Genomic DNA, 21,963 nt, shown 5'->3' with positions numbered 1-21,963 from the left:
TCTAACATATTAACTTGGAGAGTTATATAATCCTTCAAGGAGGTGATCAAAGAAAACATTCCAAAGCTATATATATATATATATATAAGTAACCCAACTGGTACATCAAACAAGAGAGGGCACCATCACCTGCTGCTCTCCCATCGAAGGATTGGGTAATCTGCCCATGGGTGTAAAGTGGAGGGCTACTTGAGGAATTTTCGAGATCTCTGGCGTAACTGGCCTAGCATCTTAATATTGTGATCATTTTTTATATTTAAGTAGGACACTGGATAATACAGTCACTTTATATCTTTGTAGAGCATTGTATGGTGCAGCCTGTCCTTTTAACTATAAAGAGCTGTGTATAGTGTGGTCGGTCTTTATGTTTGATCTGTATTTGCACAGAGCAAGTTATAGACGTACACATATAAACTATGACCAGTCTATATATGTAAGGGGGCAACGTAGGGTAACATGAACGCTAAGAAGCAACCTGCTACTGAACATTGAGGCTGTGTATATATATATAAATAATAATAATAATATATATATATATATATATATATATATATAGTGCAAAACATTCCACTATTTAATTATGTATTAATTTATAATATATAAAATCAGAATAGAGAGGATAGTGTCATCTTCCATGGAAAGTCGAATGTGTTACATGACCCTGATATTTTGTTAATGTATCTTCCTAGATTTGGATAAGTATTTTCCATGACACTGATTTATCTGTTTGAAGGTATGTGAGAACTGTACCTTTATACTGGCAAAAATAGTGAAATGTTTTAAGTGTAAAAAGTATGCTTTATTCGCATAACTCTCTGTGCTGAGAGCACAGCGCCAGCAGCTGTTTTTGAATATTAAGATTGAGTGGTATTTGAGTCTCTTGGTAAATCCACGATTGACGTAATCTGCCTAAATCTCCTTACAACAAAACAATCATTTTGAAGCATCCTGGGAATGGCGGGTGTGAGACCAACGCGTTTAAATATTGCACATTAGACATTATAAACATTATAAACAAACTGTTATACATTAAACTGCGGGACAATCACGTGTGAAGTCACTCTTCCTCTTAGAGAGGATGGAGGCTGTGCTCACTAGTGTAAGAGATCATCTTATCTTGTCCATTGTTCATTAGCACACCAGGGAGCCTGATCACCCTTACTTTTGGGCCAGAGGGGTTGCTCTCCCCTAGGACTACCACCCTAGGGCAAATCTCTCTAAGCCTGAATATCACATTACATTAAATTTTAACACATATTACATAATGTAATATAATATATATATATATAAATAAATATGAATAAAAATTATATATATATATATATATATATATATATATATATTGTGAATATACTATGAAGAAAGGTATTATAACTTCTGTTTCCTGACCTAACAACTCCGTACCCCCTTCCTCTCATGTCATGATCAGCCCCCCCAATGTGTTGCCACTCAATGGGCCGGTTGTAAGAGAGATCTCTGGTCTTCAGGAATTGGCTCATTTACACTACTGTTGGGTGTTTGTCCCTTTAAGACATGGAGCACCGAGATATGATGTCTTATCCTGTGCATTAAGATGCCGACCACGGAACCATCAGCAGCCATTAAAGTGAAAGAGCAGCAAACATTACTTCCCCTTTAAATCATCAAAAAGTATTATACACCATTAGCGTTTACATCTACATTTTGATAGAAATCGTTCTTTATGATGAAATCAATATTGTGCAATCTTATATAACGGGTTTCTCTAAAACGTCACATTTCCTTCCAGATTTTGGATTTAGATTCAGATGTTTGCGAGAAATTTCAAAAACCATGTAGAGTTTGGTTGACAGCGTGACGTTTATTTACAAATCCTGAACCTTGAGAAAATTCATTCTTATGAGAGTTGCCATAATATGAATATATTCTCTTGGATTCTGGATTTATTATTGCGCATTCCTAAGGATTCTGGGAGAACTGCCAACATTCCATTTTTTGACTCACATAAAACTGTACCTTGGTCTTGTAAAGTCTATGCAAGTATATAACTTTGTCATTTTTTTCCTTCTTTTTAGTCACATAATTTTAAATAGAGAATATTCATAACAATAAATTGAGATGACCTTGTGCCCCAGTCTTACTACTTGACTCTGGGTCATCGTATGTGGCCTTTTCCTGGAAAATTGCATAAACGTGAAGCAATTCTTTTATTTGTCTAACAGATGTCAGGCAGCTGACATTCATATGTAATGAGCCCAACACTTCATAAACTGGCTATATCCATAAGTGGGGGCCACCTCGAGATCTTCCTCTCCTGGGCGAGTGGCTTTGTGAAGAGCAGGGCTAGCTAGCCGTGTGGGATAGGGCTAGGCCCAGACAATCTTGAAATGTGAAAATACGAAAGTGACCTGGAGACAAAGAGAAGGAGTGATCCACTTGGAGACTCCGTGTCAAACCTGAAGTTCCCTGGTATGGCTTTGTGTATAAATACATCTAATTCCATTGCTTTCTGGTCACTGGTATTTATGTTTACTGGTGTAGAACAGAAGTACCCTTCTTGAACTTGTGTCCTCTTGTGATATCTGTCTTGTATGCTGTCTATGTATTATGGGTTTTATAGTCTCCATACTGCTTTCTCTATAGGTGCAGTTTAAATTATTTGATTGGATAATTAGATTAACAGATTCACTTTAAGTACTTTAATATGCATCGTTTACCTGCAAGGATTAAAAAAGTACCTGCTGAAGAAAGTTTATGGCCACGTCTTTCTGCTAAAAGCATTAGGTGACGGGAAGGAAAGTGCCTTTATTGTAATCAGGGAGCACAAAGCAGGGAGTATAACACAATTTGCTTCTTGCACGCGCTCTGTAGAGCTTCCACTCCAGTCTGTGATAGAAGTCTATGATATGATAGAAGCCAAACACAAGCACTTTCTGTGCATGTTTACAGAGGGTCTCGTTAGACTCGTGGAAATGTAGAGTACCAGCGCATGCGCACTCCTAAGTAAGAGATGTGTTTGATGGATTATTCACTCTATACAGACCAGGTGGAATTTGATGGCTCTTTCTATGTATTTGCATACAACAAAACAAAGGTGACCCTAAGTTATCATATACATTAAATATGATGGCTGGAGTTTACCTTTAAGTAATTGATTAATTCCCTGGTTATCTGTTTGATTATTTCATTTAATAAATAGATTTGACTATGATATTATAACATGTGTGTGTATTTATATATATATATATATATATATATATATATGTAAAATATTACTCATCTCTGCAATCCTATCAGTATCATAAAAGAAAATTTCACTCGACTCACTAAGGCTTGACACATCGTAATGGGTTGGGTATTCCAACCCATGTAGCAAACTATGTATCTGTCAAGAGAAAGTGAGGGAGGTCATTGTGTCTGAGGATTGCTACGCCATTTTGATGGTTTTAGGATGAATGGGCAAATTATCGAGATCCCATGCCTGGGAGCTCTCTCGGTTTGACCCAAAGTCTCCTGGTGAAGCCCCGCTTCGTCAGAACTCCAGGTCCGTTTCTTTTCTCTCTGCACAAGGGAGTGCTGTTTGGCCATGTCCTGGGGTACATTCCACGACTCCCTGTCTACTCCCTTCCCACATCCCTCACACTAAACGCTGTATGTGGCTTGCCTTCACCTATGTATAATTCCCCCCCAACCCCTTCATTTTAAGGAGTTTTTACAGCTTTTATGGCAACAGTCTATCAGTGGCTGATTTTATGTCATAGGACAATTAAGTTTTCCCACCAATTACGAGGAAAGCATATATAAACATATAAATAACAATCTTTCCCTGGGTTGTTGGTCAGTCTAGGCCAGAGTAGACAGCTGAGAAGAGTACCTTTAATTCAGAATATCTCCAGGCAAATCATGGTATTCATACGCACCATTATTACAACTCTTTGGTTCCTACCATTCTCAGACACTACCCAGAATGATGTGTTCAAAAATATCCATTTAGTAGATTTTGTATATTCATTTCAAACCAGCTACAGGCACGCTCATAGTTTAAAAATGACAATTTTAGTTTGGATTCCCACATGTCCCTAAATATAGCGATGGATGCCTAAATATGTCAGTATTCTGGATTCACTCCAGTTTTAACAGAGGCTTGGGTCTACAGGGTGCCTAGAAGCACTTCACATGTAATTATATTGTTCTAAGGGCTGATGCCACTGGAGATCCTTTAGCAAGCCCCTCTTGCCTCTGCTTGTTAATTAAAGTTGAAGGACTTCTCTGATGAACTCTTACGTTAAATAAGGCTTGTGATCAGATCAACGGCTCAGCGAAACCAACAAGCAGACAAGCCATGCTGGTGGACGGTGTGTGGACACCAGAGGATTAAACCTTCACTACTGTATTGTTGTGCCTACTAGTTGAATGTCAGCTCTTCTTCCTCGCCTTCATCATGTGGATGAGACGAGACTGGAATGACTCATAGACGCTCCGATCAGGTCAGACGCTCGATTCCTAGGGTAAGCACATGCTAATGACATGTTTTCTAAACATGTGTTCCAAGAAACGGTAAATTATGAAGACAAAATAATTGTTTTGATCAAAATCTACTCTATCTTATGAGTGTATTTATAACTGCAATCTGGTATTTTATAAGTGACGGTAATTAACCAAGCAGCTGGCCCAAATTATTTGTCATGTAGCATTTATTAAGCCGTATCCATACTGACATTGACCTGACATAATTATTAAATTCATATTTTAGGAATATACAAAAATCATACTTGCTGGATAGTACCTCATATGGCAAGTGTGACATGGAGTTATGTTCTCAAGTTTGTGTAAACTGAAGAAAGAAGGCACGTTCTAATGAGAATACTCGGTAAACGTGGTTTGGTGGAATGAAAAGCACTTTATCCAACACCTCACATAGTTTATTTCTATTAACCTCTTGCATGCCAGAGGCTTAAGTCATACATCCCCGTGCTCAAAGGTTTAACGTAAATGGGTTTGGTATGGTTATTATATAAACTATTTCCCGAAGCATGGGTAATGTCTTTTAGGAATTGTATACAGGTCACAATGTTACCAAAACCCACACAGTGAATGAGAAGCTTTATTTAGATATTCGACTTCTTCCATATAGACTCTCTGCTTCATCTCACTTGTAGAAACTCTGGCTATTTTGACTGAGTTACAGAAGGTGAAAGTTAGAAATCCCTTTCGTGGCCCCTTCTGGATGGAGTGTGTCGTGTGCATCGTAAACCTCTGATAGAGACTACAAGCCGGTGATTTACTTAAAAGGATATCTCTGCAAATGCTTAAAACTTTGTTTTAGTTTTTATAATTATTCCGAAACCATAATAAAAGGTTTGTCGAAGTTGTAGCACATGTTGTAGCACATGTTGTATATGTAGGCCTTATTAGACCATGTGTGTTTGTGTACTCTGGGTGAAGCCATTCAGATATCCTTGTACTTGTATATTTTTCCATTGTAGTAAACGATTCCTGTAGCCTTTTTTCAAGTTACCGCTCTGGTTTGGTAGAAGGGCCTTGGAGTTATTTTACAGGAACGCTCTGGCCCTATTTTTATGTTAAATGCATATTGAAGTGCATTTTGCATGGACCCCAGTGCATTTTACTGCATACAAATCAAAGCAGGGATTCTTTAATTAATGGAGTCGCAAAAGGAGTCTTTTGTCTTATTTAGTTTCAGTAGAGGCAGCCAGGCGAGGAGAAAAATCACAAGAAATAATACTTCATGGCATTTTAAAACATATAGTTACTTCAAACAGGGTTCTGTTCTGTTGTAACCCTAGAATGTTATGTTGATGCATGTTCAAAATAAATAAGCAACGTCTATAAAGTACAGGTGAAGGGGCAGAATCGCAGTCCCACCGGTGAACGTTTGCAGCATGCGCACAGACAACCTCTGCTGCTGCCGGCACTTCCGCCGGGGCTTCTATGGTGGAGCACCAGAAGGTCATGTCATGCTGGCGCTCCGTCATAGAAGCCCCGGCAGAAGTACTGGCCACCAGCAGCGGAGGTCTGCATTGCAAAGAAATCCGCCGGCTGCCCCACTAGACACCAGGGAGTCTGAACACGGGTCACAAATAAAGGGATGCACTAGTAAGTCAGGGGGGTTTAGAGTGGCATGGGGGGCTAAGAGTGGCAGGGTGGGGGTTAAAATGCATGTCAGGGAGGCAGAGTGGTATATATGGGTGCATAAGGCATATCTGGGAGGCAGAGTGGCAAATAGGGGATTAAAATACATATCTGGGGGCAGAGTGGCTTATTAGGGAGGCAGAGTGGCATATAGGGGGTATAAGGCATTTCTGGGGGCAGAGTGGCATATAAGGGGGTATAAGGCATTTCTGGGGACAGCGTGGCATATAAGGGGGTATAAGGCATATCTGGGGGGCAGATGTGCATAACTAGGGCACAGTGGCAAAAAAAGAAATAAAAACAAAAAAATTAAATCATAGTTTTTATTAAAATAGTTTACTTGTGGATTAGTATTTACTAGTAAAACTTTTTTCCTATAGGGTAGTCTTATAGTCAGACTTTTTCTTTTTTCCTAAATTAATATTCAAATTTTGGGGGGGTCGTCTTATAATTGAGCAAATACGGTATTTTGTATTTAGTACCGTACTCTACAGCCAAAGTTCATAAATCCCAACAAATAATGTTCAGAATGAACATTTTGCTTACATTTGGTATTAAACGTTTATTTAACACGAGCAGTGAATGAGTGTGTGTCATTTCCAAGGCATAAACAAATTACAGATTGACCTTCTTCTAACATTGACTTCACCTTTAATTCCTGAAGCAAAAGCGGTAACAGAAGACCATTAAGCTACTTAATCTGTTTTAGTGTAATTAAAAGGGAAGTCCAGCCTTTATGCCTTAAATGCATCCACTTTATAACATCATTGCATATTGCCCAGATTTAACCCCTTAAGCACCAGGGCTATTTTGTTCTGCAGGACCAGATCATTCTTCACGTTTTTGCTATGCCTTGACATCATTGGTCCTCCAGGCACATCTTTTCATAATGTACCCGATAAATCACTGGTTACAAAGGGGTTAAACATCATTTTAATATATGTGTAATACAGTGTGTAAATACACAAAAACATACATTTAAATTAAAGCAAAAATAAAAAATCTGTAATTTTAATTGCAAAGACAACAATTCATGAATCAATCCAGCCCTAATTTGGCTGCATGTTCAAAGTCCAGGTGGGAGCCGCACCACAAATTCCACTTTTAATACCAATTAACATAGAATTTGATGGCAGATAAGAACCATTTGGCCCATCTTGTCAGCTAATTTTTTTCTGATGTAAAAACTCAAATTGAATCCTTGGTCTCCTCTTGGAATTGGGATAGCCATATGCCTATCCCATGCATGTTTACATTTTCTCTCTGTGTTAGCCTCTACCGCTTCTGCTGGGAGGCTCTTCCACTTAGCTACCACCCTTTCAGTAAAGTAAATGTAAGATTTTTTAAGCCCCAACCAAAGATATTTTAAACAAGTAAATGGCAACGATAACCAAAAAAGGCTGAATGAGATGTGTAAGCACAGTACTTTTCAACGGTCTCCTTATTTAATTAGTAAATCATATTGTTTATAAATATTAAAATGGACAGCTTCAGACATATAGAATATGGATGGGGATAATCTATGACTCATAACTGTTGACATGCGTAAAAACATATCCCTCTAACAACTCCTAAAACCTTCTGGAGACATATGAAACATTCCACGCATTTACAGTAAATTGCTTTCTCATGTGTGTTTGAGTCAAATGCTTTGCATTTTTTCCTAGGTTTATAAGGTGCTTGATTCTGCATAATTAACTTTTCAAAATAAATGGCCAATGATTGATACAAATAGTCACCGTCATACACACACCACCACACACCCTTTTACATCTGTACGTCAGCATGCACTCATTACCTGCAAAAACAAACAGAAATCGGTTACTTTTAGAAAAAGTCTACAACTTTACTAAGTTTTTCCCCCAAGCATATTAAATAAAGCATCCACATGAGGTCACTGATGATTGTATACATACATTGTAGTCACTGATATATCTAGAGGGTAAATGGCACACCCTTTAGTGTCTGCAGGGGTGCATTCCTACCAGCCATAGGCAGCAATTTAAAATGTTTTAACTTGACGCCATGCGCATGCTAAAATTTAAGTGTAAAAGACAAGCGTGATGTATGTACGATCTGGATAGTTGTCCAGTTTGAAATTGCAATTTTATGGGATTTCTTTTTTTATCCTCCTGTTCATAATTATTATAGGCTATTAAGACTTGTCTGAAAACATCCTCAAGAGAAAGTGCAGTTTGGTTTATTTTGTCAAATATTAAAAAAAAAAGTATTTTATTTTTTGCTAAAAAGACACAGTCAGAATACAGATCCTGATGGCAACATCTAGCCTCTGAGATTAAGGACACACCACCATCTGGTCACTCTTAATATCCGTGAGGCTGATACAGGTTACGGACCCAGTGATAGAAGCATCCAATCACTCTGTGTAAAGATCAGCCGGTTATTTCAAGCATTAACACACAGAACAAAGCACAGCGAGAGGGGAACTGCGCTCGATAAGTAGCTGATCAGCATACTGGACATAGCTGGGTTTGGGATTAATATTTCAGTTTATTCACTAAAGAGGTCATTGGCAGGAGAGCTTCTCCAGCAATAACTTGGATGACCCTGTATAATAATGTGTATAGAAACAGAAGGAACTGAGTTCTCAATTTTATGTGTGAATAAAATATATTATTCTTTTAGGTCCCTTAGTCCAAAGGACGAGGCCAGTCTACTACAGAGACTACTTTCATGTGGTCCATGATAACACCAGAGGCAGACACAATGTAACTCAAAAAAGCAATTTACACGTCTTGACTTACGGCAATGAGATGGTGCTTGCAAAGTCTCTTAAATAATGTCCTAACATACTCATGAAGTGCCCAAAGAGACTTGGAAGGCACAATGACCACGCGTGAGAGGAACGGTTTCCTAAATACATTATTTATGAAAGCCTAGAAGACCATTGGAACGTCACATATTTATAATGCCCATATCAAGTGTTGATGTTCAATAAAATTCAGATATAGTATAAAAATGCTAACTATATGAATGAAACCAAAGTGGACAACACAATGTCTCGGGATACTGTATTCTTTGGATAAGAAGAAAAACTAGGCTTACTACACAGACGAGGGTGTGCAGTCATCATCCAGGTTAAAAAGGCATCAAGGAGGGAAATGCTGGAGTTGATTGTTGGAGTTCAACGTCCAGCCGTGCAGAGAGTGATGCAAGCAGAGGATGCAGCTACTGTTATATTCATATATATTTTCCTTATTCATATCTATCTTATATATATTCATTTAAAGAACAGTTTGATATTTATTTATGTTGAAGTAGTGCAATGATGTGTACTTCAAAACCCACTATTTAAACAACCCAATTGTTCCTTGGGGTATTTAATCACTATAGCTTGTCATCACTACAGCAATAGACTTGTTAGAAGTCTGTGAAATGTACTATACTACCTTGCAGCCAATCAGACACCTTCCCCGAGTCATGTGACTGGCTTCTTTTAACAGCACTCTAAGTTATTTCCCCGAGTAAAGCCTCCCCTCCGACTGTAACGGATATGCACATCCTCGAACCCATGCTGCAGTTTTAGTCATCCCTGGATCCCGAGCCTATGAAAACCAGTTGCACTGTTGTGTCTGCAGATTCTGCTCTCTGCTCCGGCTGTCCTATAAACACAATTTATTTAGATAGTATTTTGAGCGTGGGAAAGAGGCATCTCTGTAGGAGCAACAACAGACCAAAAACAAAAAAAAAAGCTTTTGTCCACTCCCTAATGGAAATGAGGGACTACTGATATACTTTTCTAGGACTAGTGAGATGTACCTCTATGGGAGCGAAGAATCAGATGAGGTAAGACCCCTTAAACTTCTAGACCGTTTCTTTTCTTCTTTTAGAAAAAAAAAAGTTTGGGATTTCCGTGCGCGTTGCTGTTACTCGTCGGTGTACGTTTCATAGAATGCTGGAAGCATTCATTTGATGTATTAGAATGAAAATAGATAATAGGCTAATTCATGTCATAAATTGTCTCGTGTCATAAGTTGTTACACATAAAGATACGAGGTATCTCTTACGCAATAGAAATTACAGACTAGTATTAATTTGCTGATACAGAATAGTTAAGGAGGATTGCAATCTCTTGAAGTCCTCTTCCAATAGTTTATCTCTCTAAGTTATGTACCGCTTTGCTTACTTAGTATGTGAAGTCTTTCTAGTGCCGTAGAATGATGCCCCGAGCTTGGACGTCGTTACTTAATGAGCCACACAAGGCAGCTTGATGTTGTTTAAGAGCCAGCAAGAGATCCATCTACAGATCAATGACACAAACCGCTTGGAGCCGGCACTATAACTATAGGAGCCAAGGCTACCTGATTTTTGGGAATCGCCCTGAAGTCCTAAATGAATGAATCAGTAGGATCTGTCGGTTGTCAGATAATCACCGCCTGCAGCAGAATTCCTAGAAGCTGTCTTTTGTCACTTGGGAGGAAGAAGTTTTTCGCTGCGTTATCATGGAAGTTTTGTTTACACTCGGGTAGTTCGCTTTGGCATCCCTTTCCCTGCCGAAACTCAGTGCCTATTTCCTGCATGACTCTCTTTGTTCTTGAAAGATATAAACTTAAGCGGCTTCAAAAAGGTTCCAGAATCTTCACTTTTACAATATCCGTACAGAGAGATTATGGCTGTCGTTTCTGTAGCAAAATATAAGCAGAAGTGCGTTTCTTATTTTTTTACATTTCTTATTTTTTTTACATTTTTAAATTTCAATTCCTTCCCAATTTTGTAGTTGTACGGAATGTGCTGGTACTATATAAATAACAGAGTAAATGCTGTCATTCCTCTGGAGCTACCAGCAGCTTGGGGTTTACTATACATGCATAGGAGAGATGTGTGAAGATAAGAAATCAGCTGAGATCACGCCAGTCTGTCCCTATATTATTCTGTAAAGCCTATCTTGATTTAAGATCACATATAGCCAGCGGGGGTAATGTGTACAATAAGAAGACGAGAGCATTTACACCACAGCTGGATCCTTTCTGTTTTTCTGCTGTGTGCTTTCTATGCAGTCCCTTTTGGAGAATGTATATTATTATTATTTATTATTTTATATAGCGCCAGAATATTCCGTAGCACTGTATAATGGGTAGACAGGACATGACAAGTAGTAGATAACATAACTATTTGACTTACAGAAACAGGTGAGAAGGGCGCTGCTCAAAGGAGCTTACAATCTAGGTATATAATATATTGTAAGGACTGCGTATTGTGCAATGAGCATGTTGTCTGCCAAATGTGTATATTAGGCCATTATATAACCAGCCCAATGGATGGGCTTGCCCCCTGAGTTTCTCAGACCACTCATGTACCCCCACTATCACCTGTCTCAAAAACAATACAATCCATGTGCATGTTACAAAAAAATCTAATTCTGCAATATTTTTTAAGTTAAAACCTAAAATACACGGGGAAGTCAGATCCCATATTCTGTATGCATTGCTTTTTGAGTGAATGTATCTGTCCTGTGTACGTGGAGCACTATTATTATTTATTGATTTTTATGACGCCATCATATTCCGCTGCGCTGTACTATTAACCTATGACATTCCGCAGAGCCAGGGTGTACCTAGGGGTTTTATGGGGAAGTAGGGACAGGGAGGAACACAGAAGTTTTATAATTGAGAAAAGAAAAAAAAAACTAATAAAATCAAGCTGTCACTTTAATGACATTCTCACTTGTTTGTTAGCGGCATGCTGAACGCTGGACACTAAGATCCAAACCATACATAAGACACATGTTGAAATCTCATTTACCTTTAGCTGACATCTCTGAGGATGTACAGACTCCTAGTAAGGAATTCAAGTTTCACTTCCAATAGAAATGTGAAAACGTCAAACCCAACGTCGGGGTTTGATGGTTTGCTTGGAACTGGAAGAATCGGACAGCTGATGAAGACACAACTTTACTCTTTTGGCTGTTTCTAAGCACTTTCATTAGCTGATATTTCTAAAAATACACAACCTAGGAAGCATATGGTTTCAATTCAAGAAAAAGGACTCGTGTTAGCCGTCCAGATAAACAATTATGTATGATTCATTGCTTGAGAAGTCACAGCCAAACCTCTGATAGGCTAGTATATTTGAAATGTTTTTAGTTTGATTTAACTCAAGTACTATGTTAATTACGATAGTCAGGACATTTTTTTGTGTTTTTTTTTTGTTATATACTTCCGACATGCTGAAAATTCAGTAAAGCGAGTAATGTTAACGCTGCAGACTGACGCATTGAGTTAAAGGGCCAAAGAGGTTTCACGCAGAGCGGCAGAGCTTTCCTGCAGACATCTTTCAGTGATTTCATTTAAATCACTTCCTGCTTCACTTGTGAATCTTAAGCATGTTTTTCCTCGCAGCAAAATTGTGACCACCTACAAATATCCTCCCCCTCTCAGTGAGGTCAGACTTTATTGTTAAGGGGGCTGACAGAAAATGGCTACTGTCGGCTGGGAAGCACTCAATCCTTACATATCTAGGTGATGATAAGCACTGGGGGGGGCTGGCTCCTTCTAGCCTAGGGGCAGATACAGCTGAGTGGCCCCACAGCCCCTTACCCCCCAATAACTAACACATAGACACACACTGAGACACACTTACTGTAACGCACATACACCCTCACTCACAAAACACTGAGGCACTATCAGTATACCTGGGAATTCTCCAGGTTTCCTCCAAGACTCTGGGAGAAACTTTGGTTTTCTGGTTCTTCAAGTTGACACCTGAATCCTCCCCAATGTTAGCCCCACTCCACACACATTTCCCCGCTACACCGGCAGGAACGTCAACTGACGTCAGCGGGTAGCCCTGGCCGGAGCCTAACGGTTCCCAGGTATAACCACTGCCCAATAACCAATCTGCGCCTAGTCATGCAATTTTATTTTACATTAGTGCTCAATTAGTAGGAATCTATCACCGCCACCTTCAAGCCTCCATCTTCCTTCCAGTATATGTGTGTGTGAAGAAACAGCTGGCCACCATACCTTGGAACTTACCGGGTTTGGCCTGGAGACTCCGGGTGAAGCAGCGCTTTTCTGGTTCACAGGAGCAGCATTGCAGCACGCTCCACTCTTTACCCACTTCCCCTCCAAAAACGCAGCAGGACCACCCACCACCATCAGTGGGACTTCATACCCCAAGAGGGGCTCTGGGTTGCCAGAGCCAGAGAGTTCCCCAGTATGGTGGCTACATCTTTCCAATTGGGATTCAGTGACATTTTTAACAGACTTCAACTAAATACTTCTATTATACATCTTTTCACTTCTTCTTTTACATCAGTTTAACTTTTTTTTCTAGCAATCTAAACCTCAATGAATCATCAATGAATAGCATTGTGGACCTGAGTCTGAACAAAACCTTCATGGCCTCTTCTATAAAAGCTGGCCTGGATTGCATGCATGGATTATCTTAAAATACATGCACACATATGTACTCTGCATGTATCTTTGTAAGCATTTAAAGCTGAAGGGGAATGACGTGTGCAATATCAACATGGTCTTTACATTTAAATCGTTTATCGTTTTTAACGTTAAAAATTATATGCGTTGTTAGTGACTCTCGTGAGAGTAGTCACCACGGCTAAGAGTAAGCCTTTTTAATCTTTTTCAATTTTATATGATTTATATATCATATACCTTATGCTTTATATAACATGAGCCAGTGCCATACACCACGTGTCGGAGTTTGGGATCTGAAATTTTTCTGCGCCTGCAAATGTGAGTTGAACTATAGAGGGGGAGATTGTGTATCCAGAATCGTATCATACAGTGTGCACGATCACTTTTCTCGTTCTCTTTTTATTTTACGGATACACTATCCTGATACTTGAGGAAAAAGGAAAAAGAAGGGGAAGATAAATCTTTTTCTCAACTGAAGCTCTTCAGGACCCTCTAACTGTATCATTTTTTTTGTGATAAGATACTTGCAAAACATTTTGTTATATTCTGTTACGATTGTATCATGGCGCTCCATCTACTTTTGTTTCTCATGGTCTTTACATTTAATTAAAATAAAGACACAGCGGAATGGAGATAAAAGGCCACAGTGTTATTGAACAGGGTTACAACTTATTTTAAGGTAAACAAACTGGAATAAAATATAGGAAGCAATGTATCAAACTTCTTACCTTAAACTTGCTAAGTGATGCGATCTTGATGACGGCTGGGTCCATGAGAGCATGTCCATTGGATGGTGGACACACCATTTGCCACACACCAGGGACCCAGCCCACGGTGAGTCCTGCACTTGGCTCTTTGTGCTAGTTCCACACGAAGTAGCCGTACATCAGACAGATACGTTCCACACTGATGCCGGCCCTCAAGGACCCCCGTCAGCACTGATCACCTTGGTCTGATACAGAGTTAGCCTGTTAGTCTGTACTGAAAGCATACTTAAGTACACTTTCTGTACGTGTGCTGCATCTGTGCTATGAATGGGAGTAGCTGCGACAAATCGCGTGTATGCTAGCTGAACATCGCGATTGCCCCGTGCTTATGTATGCTTTCTGTGGAGACCGCGAGGGCAGGGTGGTGAGACAAAAGTGTTCTTCTGACATTAGTAGCTTATTTGTATGCAGAAAAAATGCATTGGAGTCCACAGCAAATAGACTACAAAAAGCAATAAAAAGCGGGGACTCTCCTGCCCACTTAATTCGATTACCTTGAAGATTTTTCTATGGTTAAGATGGTTTCTTTCTAACACAAGGTTTCAGCTAGAATTCTCACCAAGGTAGGGTGGTAGTTGTCAAACTTCAGTTTGTCAAGTAACGCTTACCCCCGTGTGTCACTTGATGATTGTTGACAGCTGATATTCTGCCTAAAGGAAAAACACAGGCTTGGTGGCAGTTATATACATCTGATAAGGTGACTCCTGAATCGACGTACAGAGAATGTGTGCTTTTTATTTCAATAAGATTGGCTGTGTCTTGTTCGGTTCCCTATTATAATAGTAACAACAACAACAACAAAAAACCCTACATGTATGCTGCGCATGACTGCTACATGTTTTGTTTCTTCGTTTATTGGGACAGTTAAAGTCTCTTGTCAAGGATAGGAAGTGATGTGTACTTTACGTCAAAGAGTGGCCTTCAGTTTTTCGAGGACATCCCATTGGATCCAACAGATTGGACGTAGTCCAGAATTATGTTTACATTAAAAAAGTCAAAGGCATAAAGTTCATTGAGTTCCACCATGACATCTGTGCGTTCACATCGACATGATTTTGTATTCTTTTAGAGGGCAATAATAATATCCATTGTGGGTCTCTCTGTTGTGTACTTTATTGTGTATACAATGACACAGAACATGTATTCAATGTAGTATGCCTATACATTTATAAAAAACACTAACATATTAGGTAGTCCACTTAGAAAAAGAATTTTACAGCAATATATAAAGACTAAAAACGCAGTCTTGGTCTTGTGTTAGATTCAGGAAAGCTTTATGCTTATCCCCTGCATGTTTAAATATCCACACCGTACTCACTCTACCACTTGTGCTGGGAGGCTGTTCCTTGTCTAGCAGCCTCGCAGTAAAGTAAAGCTTCTTTTCATTACACCTGAAGTATTGAGAGTGGTTTTGTGCTCAGCTTTCATAGCGATCGCTACATCATGAAGCCCGCAATGGAATCATGCAACACAGCGCTGGTTCTGCTCCGCCAATACCAGAACCATCTTTTTATTCTTAGAGCAAAAGCAGTCTAACCCATGGGCCGGTTTCTTTTGCACTCAAGGCATCACATGCCCTTAGAGACATCCACATCATTCATGACCTTTCGAGGACCACTTCTCAATTCCTCCTGGAAGCAGACCACATCCCTAAGCCCAGGTTCTTACCAGAATCTGCTCTCCAAATTACCATGTAAGCAAAGAATGACTCGCAAATTACTGCGTATATAAAAAGCTGGGAGGCAGAAAAGACTTTTGCGTTTCTTTAAAGTAATAAAACCTGACTTAATGTTATATATGCTTTATAAAGGCACTGTTCAGGTGAATTCTTTTATCATTGTACCTTAATATTTAATTACATAAAAACAACACACAATTTTATTTTTGTTTGTTTGTTTTAGTTTCTTTGGCAATAATTTATCAATGCCTGCTTTTGTGTCATATGACAATTAAGTATTCCTGGCAAAAAATATGTATGAGGTAGAATTTTACTTGCTAGAATAATTATTTTTGGGGGTGTTGAGGAATGCTGCTTTAATGTTGCATTTTGTTACCAGACTTGGTGGAACGGCACCTTTAATGTATTATACACAGACAGACATGGGAAATGTTAAAATGTACAATTTTTGACTTATGTCCGACATAAATAACACTTTTTATGCCATAGTCATTTTGTTTATTTTTATATTTTAGTTTTTTTTATATTTCGCTCTTTTTACTTCCCAATCATTCATCAATGACTTCCAAATCTTTAGAAAAAGGTTCTAAAAGTATTTTAATGTTCTAGATAAGGTCGTTAGAGCAGGGTCCTCGTTACCAGATTGCTATGTCATGTACAGCTCGTTATGTCCTGTTTACTCATTATACAGCGCTGTGGAATATGATAGCGCTATAGGAATCAAAAAATAGTAAAAATATTAATAATTCTATTTGGAAGCTGTAGGACTGTTCTGCGGAAATCATCTGCTGCTTTTCTCTTCAACTTCCGATGTGATCCTTGTTTTATATGATTGTATTAAAATGGTAAAAAACTGAATAGAAAAGAATAATAAAAAAAAAATACTGATAAATTCTATCAGTTTTCAAAATACTAAACGACTGCAACGCTATCTGCTGGGCTCAAGGTCACACAATATCAATACATTGTATTTTTATATCAGTAGAAACGTAAGCACTTCGTGCTGACGAACACATTGCTTGTCTTACCTGCAAGAGTTAAACACAGATGGGAGACACGATTCATAAAATATTCATGGCTACACAAAATGTGTTATCTTCCATTAAGATGAACGTATTTAACTCCATCCGAGTTTTTTTATTTTATTTTTTTCATTTTTGTATTTATTTTTGATGAGTGGCATGTGAAACGCTATTGAAAATGAAAAGTCTGTATATGGTAAGCGTTTTCTGGAGGCAAGCAGGCAGATTAAAGAAATGGAAGGCAGTTTAGCAGCTGTTCCAGTTCCCGCAAAGATCTTGCCATTTTCAAGCAGTTTACCCTTGAGATGCACAGCTCCTATTTGACACGGACTCGCTGCTCGGTGTGATGTGAGCATCTGCGTAAGAACTGGAGAGCGAGCATGCTCAGTGACGGGAGAATCGTTCCCCCCAACCAAATCCCTAAAGAGATTGATTGAACTTTGCACTCGCAAATGTCATTGAATACGTTTTGCTCAGGATTTCATTTTCAATAGGTTTTCCTTGCACGGTGGTCTGTTCTCGGATTCTCTTTCTAAAGCCATCACCTGAAAGCAGCGCTCATGGCTGAGAAGAATCCCTCGGTTAGGACCTTATGCATTATTAGGAAGGGAGGCTTTGAAATCATTTCTTATTGATAGACGACCTCTGTTGTGGGTCCCTCTGCATGGATTTTTTTTTATTTATTTTTTTTGTGTGCCTAGAATGGAAAAGAAATCCAGTGTTCTGGTTGCACTTTAATTTGAAGTTGTTGTGAGCGCTGGGTACGGTAGCATCTTGAAAAGGAAAATGGATAGAGAAGGAGAAGAGATTCTACAGTACCCGATATTCACATATTTTATGATAATCTTTGCCGGGTGCTGCAGCTGGGGGCAATAACTGATCGTTCTGGCTAATGAAGGCCACCTGGATCAGGCTTCTCAAAAGAACCAAAGGAGGACGACTGAAGAATTCTGATACTTGTGTAAGACGCCTGTTTATAATTTTACCTGCTGGGAGATGGATGCAACCTGTTTTATGTATTCCATCCCAGTGATGTGTTTATGTATATATATATATATATAGATGTGTTTATATATATCATGCCATTTCGGGTATGTGATGTATTGTTTATATTGTTTCGCATTATGAATCCTCATACTGATATAGGGAGTCCATTAGTATAATCATAGAATTATATAATTAGCTGTGTGTGTAAAGGGACCAACTATGTATTAATTAATGCATATCGTAATACGTCCAGTAATTGTTATTTAGAGATGTATTTTGTGATCTTAGTCTATAGGAGATTATTGTCACTAAGCAGATATTGCGCTCTGATAAATGATATGATATAAATACTGTGTGTGTCATTTGAATTTATAATTGAGGGTTGTCACAGTGAACCCGGGGGGGTGGGGGGTATGATGGCTTCTATGAAATCACCCTCTGATTTAAGGAAAACGAGATGTGTTACTTGAATTTGTAAAATGATCTCTTTAACATTAGGAACGTGGGGGGGTTGTGACCAGCGTGCTAGAATTTGTTGTTAGTCTTTTGAGATGCACGGGGTTAAGCTGTCAGGGTGCATGACTTCATAGGCTATTCTGCGTCCACTGAAAAGCCATGTTCCTCTCGCCCAGGGTTCGGCGGACTCCTACACCAGCCGTCCATCCGATTCAGATGTCTCTCTGGAAGAAGACAGGGAGGCTGTCCGCAGAGAGGCAGAGCGACAGGCCCAGGCACAGCTGGAAAAGGCCAGGGTATGCAATTTCTCTTTATTCTCTGTTTTTTTTCTGCTGCCTTGAATCAGAACTTTGTTTTTCTTTCCCTGATGCAACATTTTTGCTATAAACCCATTATGTAGTTTTTTTTTGCTGCCGTCACATGATTTTTCAGGTCATATACATTGTTGAGATTTATTGAGTGAAGCACCATAGCTGCTGATCTTGTATTGTTAGATTGTCTCTTAAGTGGACATCTGTTTGAAGAACACTCGCTTCTTCATTTATTGTCTTGGACTATGGAAATGGTCATAATACTGTTGTGAGCATCTCAAGGTACCATGGCATTGTTTCTATTTATCAAAGTGCCATTTATGACTACAGAAAATGTATTGATTTGTGATATTTTTATTAAGTCATCAAAATAACCTATCCTTACTTTTTTTTCCGTTTAACTTATGCGTAGAGTATATTGCGCTGTTATTTTAACTGTGCACCATTAGAAATTGAAACACTATCGTTTGACATTGTTTTAAATTGTGTTATGTTTACATCACGTGTACGGTTAATTTTTTTCTCCCCTTTACCAAACGCAGCCTTCTCGATCACACAGGGTAGATCTGCAGGGAGTTGCTTGTTTTATTAGTAAGATTCTGTGTGTTTTATGGACATCTGTAACTCCAATCCAAGTGCAGGTTCAGAGCTGTAGAATTTTGGATTCCAGCTGAAATATGTGCCTCTTTTTGTATTTGTGACGCATAAAATATATTCCATGTAAAGTTCAGTTATAGGCTGAAAAAAAGCTGAAGGGGCATTGAGGAATTATTAGACGGATGTCTTATTTTAACGATTCTCCGATATGATGTATCTGCATGACATGACGGAAGTAGATCTTATCTCCATTGGGACAATATGGCTACTTCTTATTACGCCAAATATAACCCAAACAAATATACCGACTAAATAACAATAACAAAGACTGCAGTTCCTTTTAATAAGTGAATTAAATCATACTGAACGCTGTGACATTGATGGTAACTCTTTAATATTTTTCATTTATGGTGGCATTGTGTAGGATTTGAAAAGTACACATAAAACTAATTATTGTTTATAATAATTTGTTAGAACCACAGATTGTTGGAGGACAGTTCCAGGCTATTAAAAGAACTGCCCAACTCAGATAAAATGAAACGAAATCAGGTAGAATGTCATTTTTTAATTAAATCATTTGAATAACATAGAAAGCAGAAACCTTTACGATAACTTTATCATATCTTTGTCCTCTTGAGTCACACAACAAAGTAAAACTTAATAGAATTTTATTTCATGAAATAAATGCCCAAACCTAGCCTTTCTTGACTGCGCTTATGCATTCAAGATTAATACATGCTGATATGAAGTATTTAGTTATGTGCAAAGACATTTGCATTATGAAATATAATTCCAATTGTAAATGTAAAATGTGCTGATAATAAAATAGGCAGAAGAATTACCCAAATGTCTATTTCTATACTCTTTTTTTTTTTTTTTTGCAGTTTCGGTGACAAAAGTTTAGAAAGTAAAAAAATGATAAAAAACCTAAAAGATTTTGCACTTTACAATACCCAATTCTAGAATTTGCAAAAGCAAGCACCGGGCTAAAGTAAAATTACCAAATTTTGCTAAAATGGACAAAAGTGAGTATTATTAGAATTGCTTCTGAAAGGTAGCTTTTTAATACCAAAATGTAATGTAAAACATACTGTATTAACTGGACCCTAAATCCCTGTCCAGGTGAGATTTCCCTGCATCTCTTTCAGCTCGGATCATCCATTCTCTTACTGTAATTTTGAGTATGTAGAGTCATGGAAAGTGATTTCTGATTCTCGTTACGATACCTGACAACTCTCAGGGTTTAACCTAGAGTCTCAAGGTTTTTGCCTCAGGGTGATAGGGTAGATTCTCATGGTCACTTAGCCTCGAATGAACTCCCTATTCTTCACTGCTGCAATCATATCTAAAACTTCCAATTTATGCTCCTTCCACCAGCATGTTGTGGTTGATATCTCTGCTTGAATACAGGTGACTCAGTTAGGTGTATCTTTTAAAGTCAAGGTTTTCATGAGGACCAGTATTAGTTCAACTGGATAACACATTTTTTCCAAGTCACTCCACAGAATCTTCACGATGGGCTAGTAAAATGTTAATATTTCAAGAGCCTCAGGTTCAGCTTATTTAGAACTTTCCCAACTACACTTATAACACCGTGCGTACGAGTGTTTGTGGAACGTGTTGACACTTCTGCAATGATGCCACTACAGTGCTAACCATTATCTCCCTTTCTAAAGAGTTTGATCAGCTTTACCAGTTTCGATGTACCTTTCTTATGCTCTTGGACCCATCTGCAGCTTTTGACACTGTTGACCACAACTTTTCCTGCAAACTACTCATTATTCTTATGATATCTATGACACATTTCTCTCCTGGTTAAGACCCTACCTGCCTTGACGGTACTGTCCCTGGCACTCCTTCGCTTCCCTACGGCTTTCTGTTGGTTCTTGGGTTTATACTTTAAATTCCGTCCTTGCTACTTTATCTAATATGTAATTATTATTAATAATTGTTTTGTCTTTGTGTGACTGGGCCCCTTGCAAATCTCTGGCTGATCTCATGACCCGCAGCCAAGGTGATCTGATTTTTTAGTCCAAAATCAGAGGGCAACAAGTTCTGCAAGGTTACTATGGTGCAGGTCAACAGGTTACTGATTAGGTCCAACTGATATTGATTTTCAATGAAGGCGTCTTGACCCTGATGGTTAGTTGGCGAGTAAATCTAGTTGACATCTAGTTGACTAGTAAATCTAGTTGACATTGATGAGTAGAGTGATTTAATATATGTCAAAAAGAAAGTATATCATTCTTCATTCTATCATATAATAACAATATCGTACCTTGTGATTTTAGTTTATGTTTTATGACCATATTGATAGCTTATATAGACAGCCATGTATAAAGTTAGGTTGTGTCACATTTGTGAAACCGTGGGTAGGAGAAAACCTTAAAGGTTATTGCAGACCTGCCTTGTGCCTAAGTACTTGTATTGCTACCTTTAGACTAATTGACATCTTTCTTGGGAGAGGTGAGTTGCCGTGGCCGGAATATTATGAGATCTTGGTGAAGGTTCCCTTCATTGGTCAAATTGAATGACTTAACAATTTATAATAATTCTCCATTTAGTATAGTCCAACTTACTTCAAAGGCTTCTTTTAAAGAGATTATGCACTGTGTT

At 38.5% G+C, this 21,963-nt stretch overlaps 1 protein-coding gene across 7 annotated transcripts in view; it reads left to right on the top strand.

The window, feature by feature from the left end:
* Nucleotides 1–21,963, top strand: part of CACNB2 (calcium voltage-gated channel auxiliary subunit beta 2) — a 126,720-nt gene that overhangs the window by 62,933 nt on the left and 41,824 nt on the right. For 3 of the 7 annotated variants that reach the window (XM_053466152.1, XM_053466154.1, XM_053466155.1), the window contains one exon: nt 18,616–18,735. In XM_053466152.1, the coding sequence (XP_053322127.1) occupies nt 18,616–18,735 (120 nt within the window). Of the gene's footprint in view, nt 1–9,364; nt 9,940–17,495; nt 17,958–18,615; nt 18,736–21,963 lie in introns of those variants that run through there. The other 4 variants (XM_053466157.1, XM_053466153.1, XM_053466156.1 and 1 more) reach the window with 3 other exon arrangements.

This window comes from Spea bombifrons, chromosome 5, assembly GCF_027358695.1.
Source record: "Spea bombifrons isolate aSpeBom1 chromosome 5, aSpeBom1.2.pri, whole genome shotgun sequence".
Taxonomy (NCBI): Eukaryota; Metazoa; Chordata; class Amphibia; order Anura; family Pelobatidae; genus Spea; species Spea bombifrons.
The sequence above is the reverse complement of the archived record's forward strand: the minus strand, read 5'-3'. Positions and strand labels throughout refer to the sequence as shown.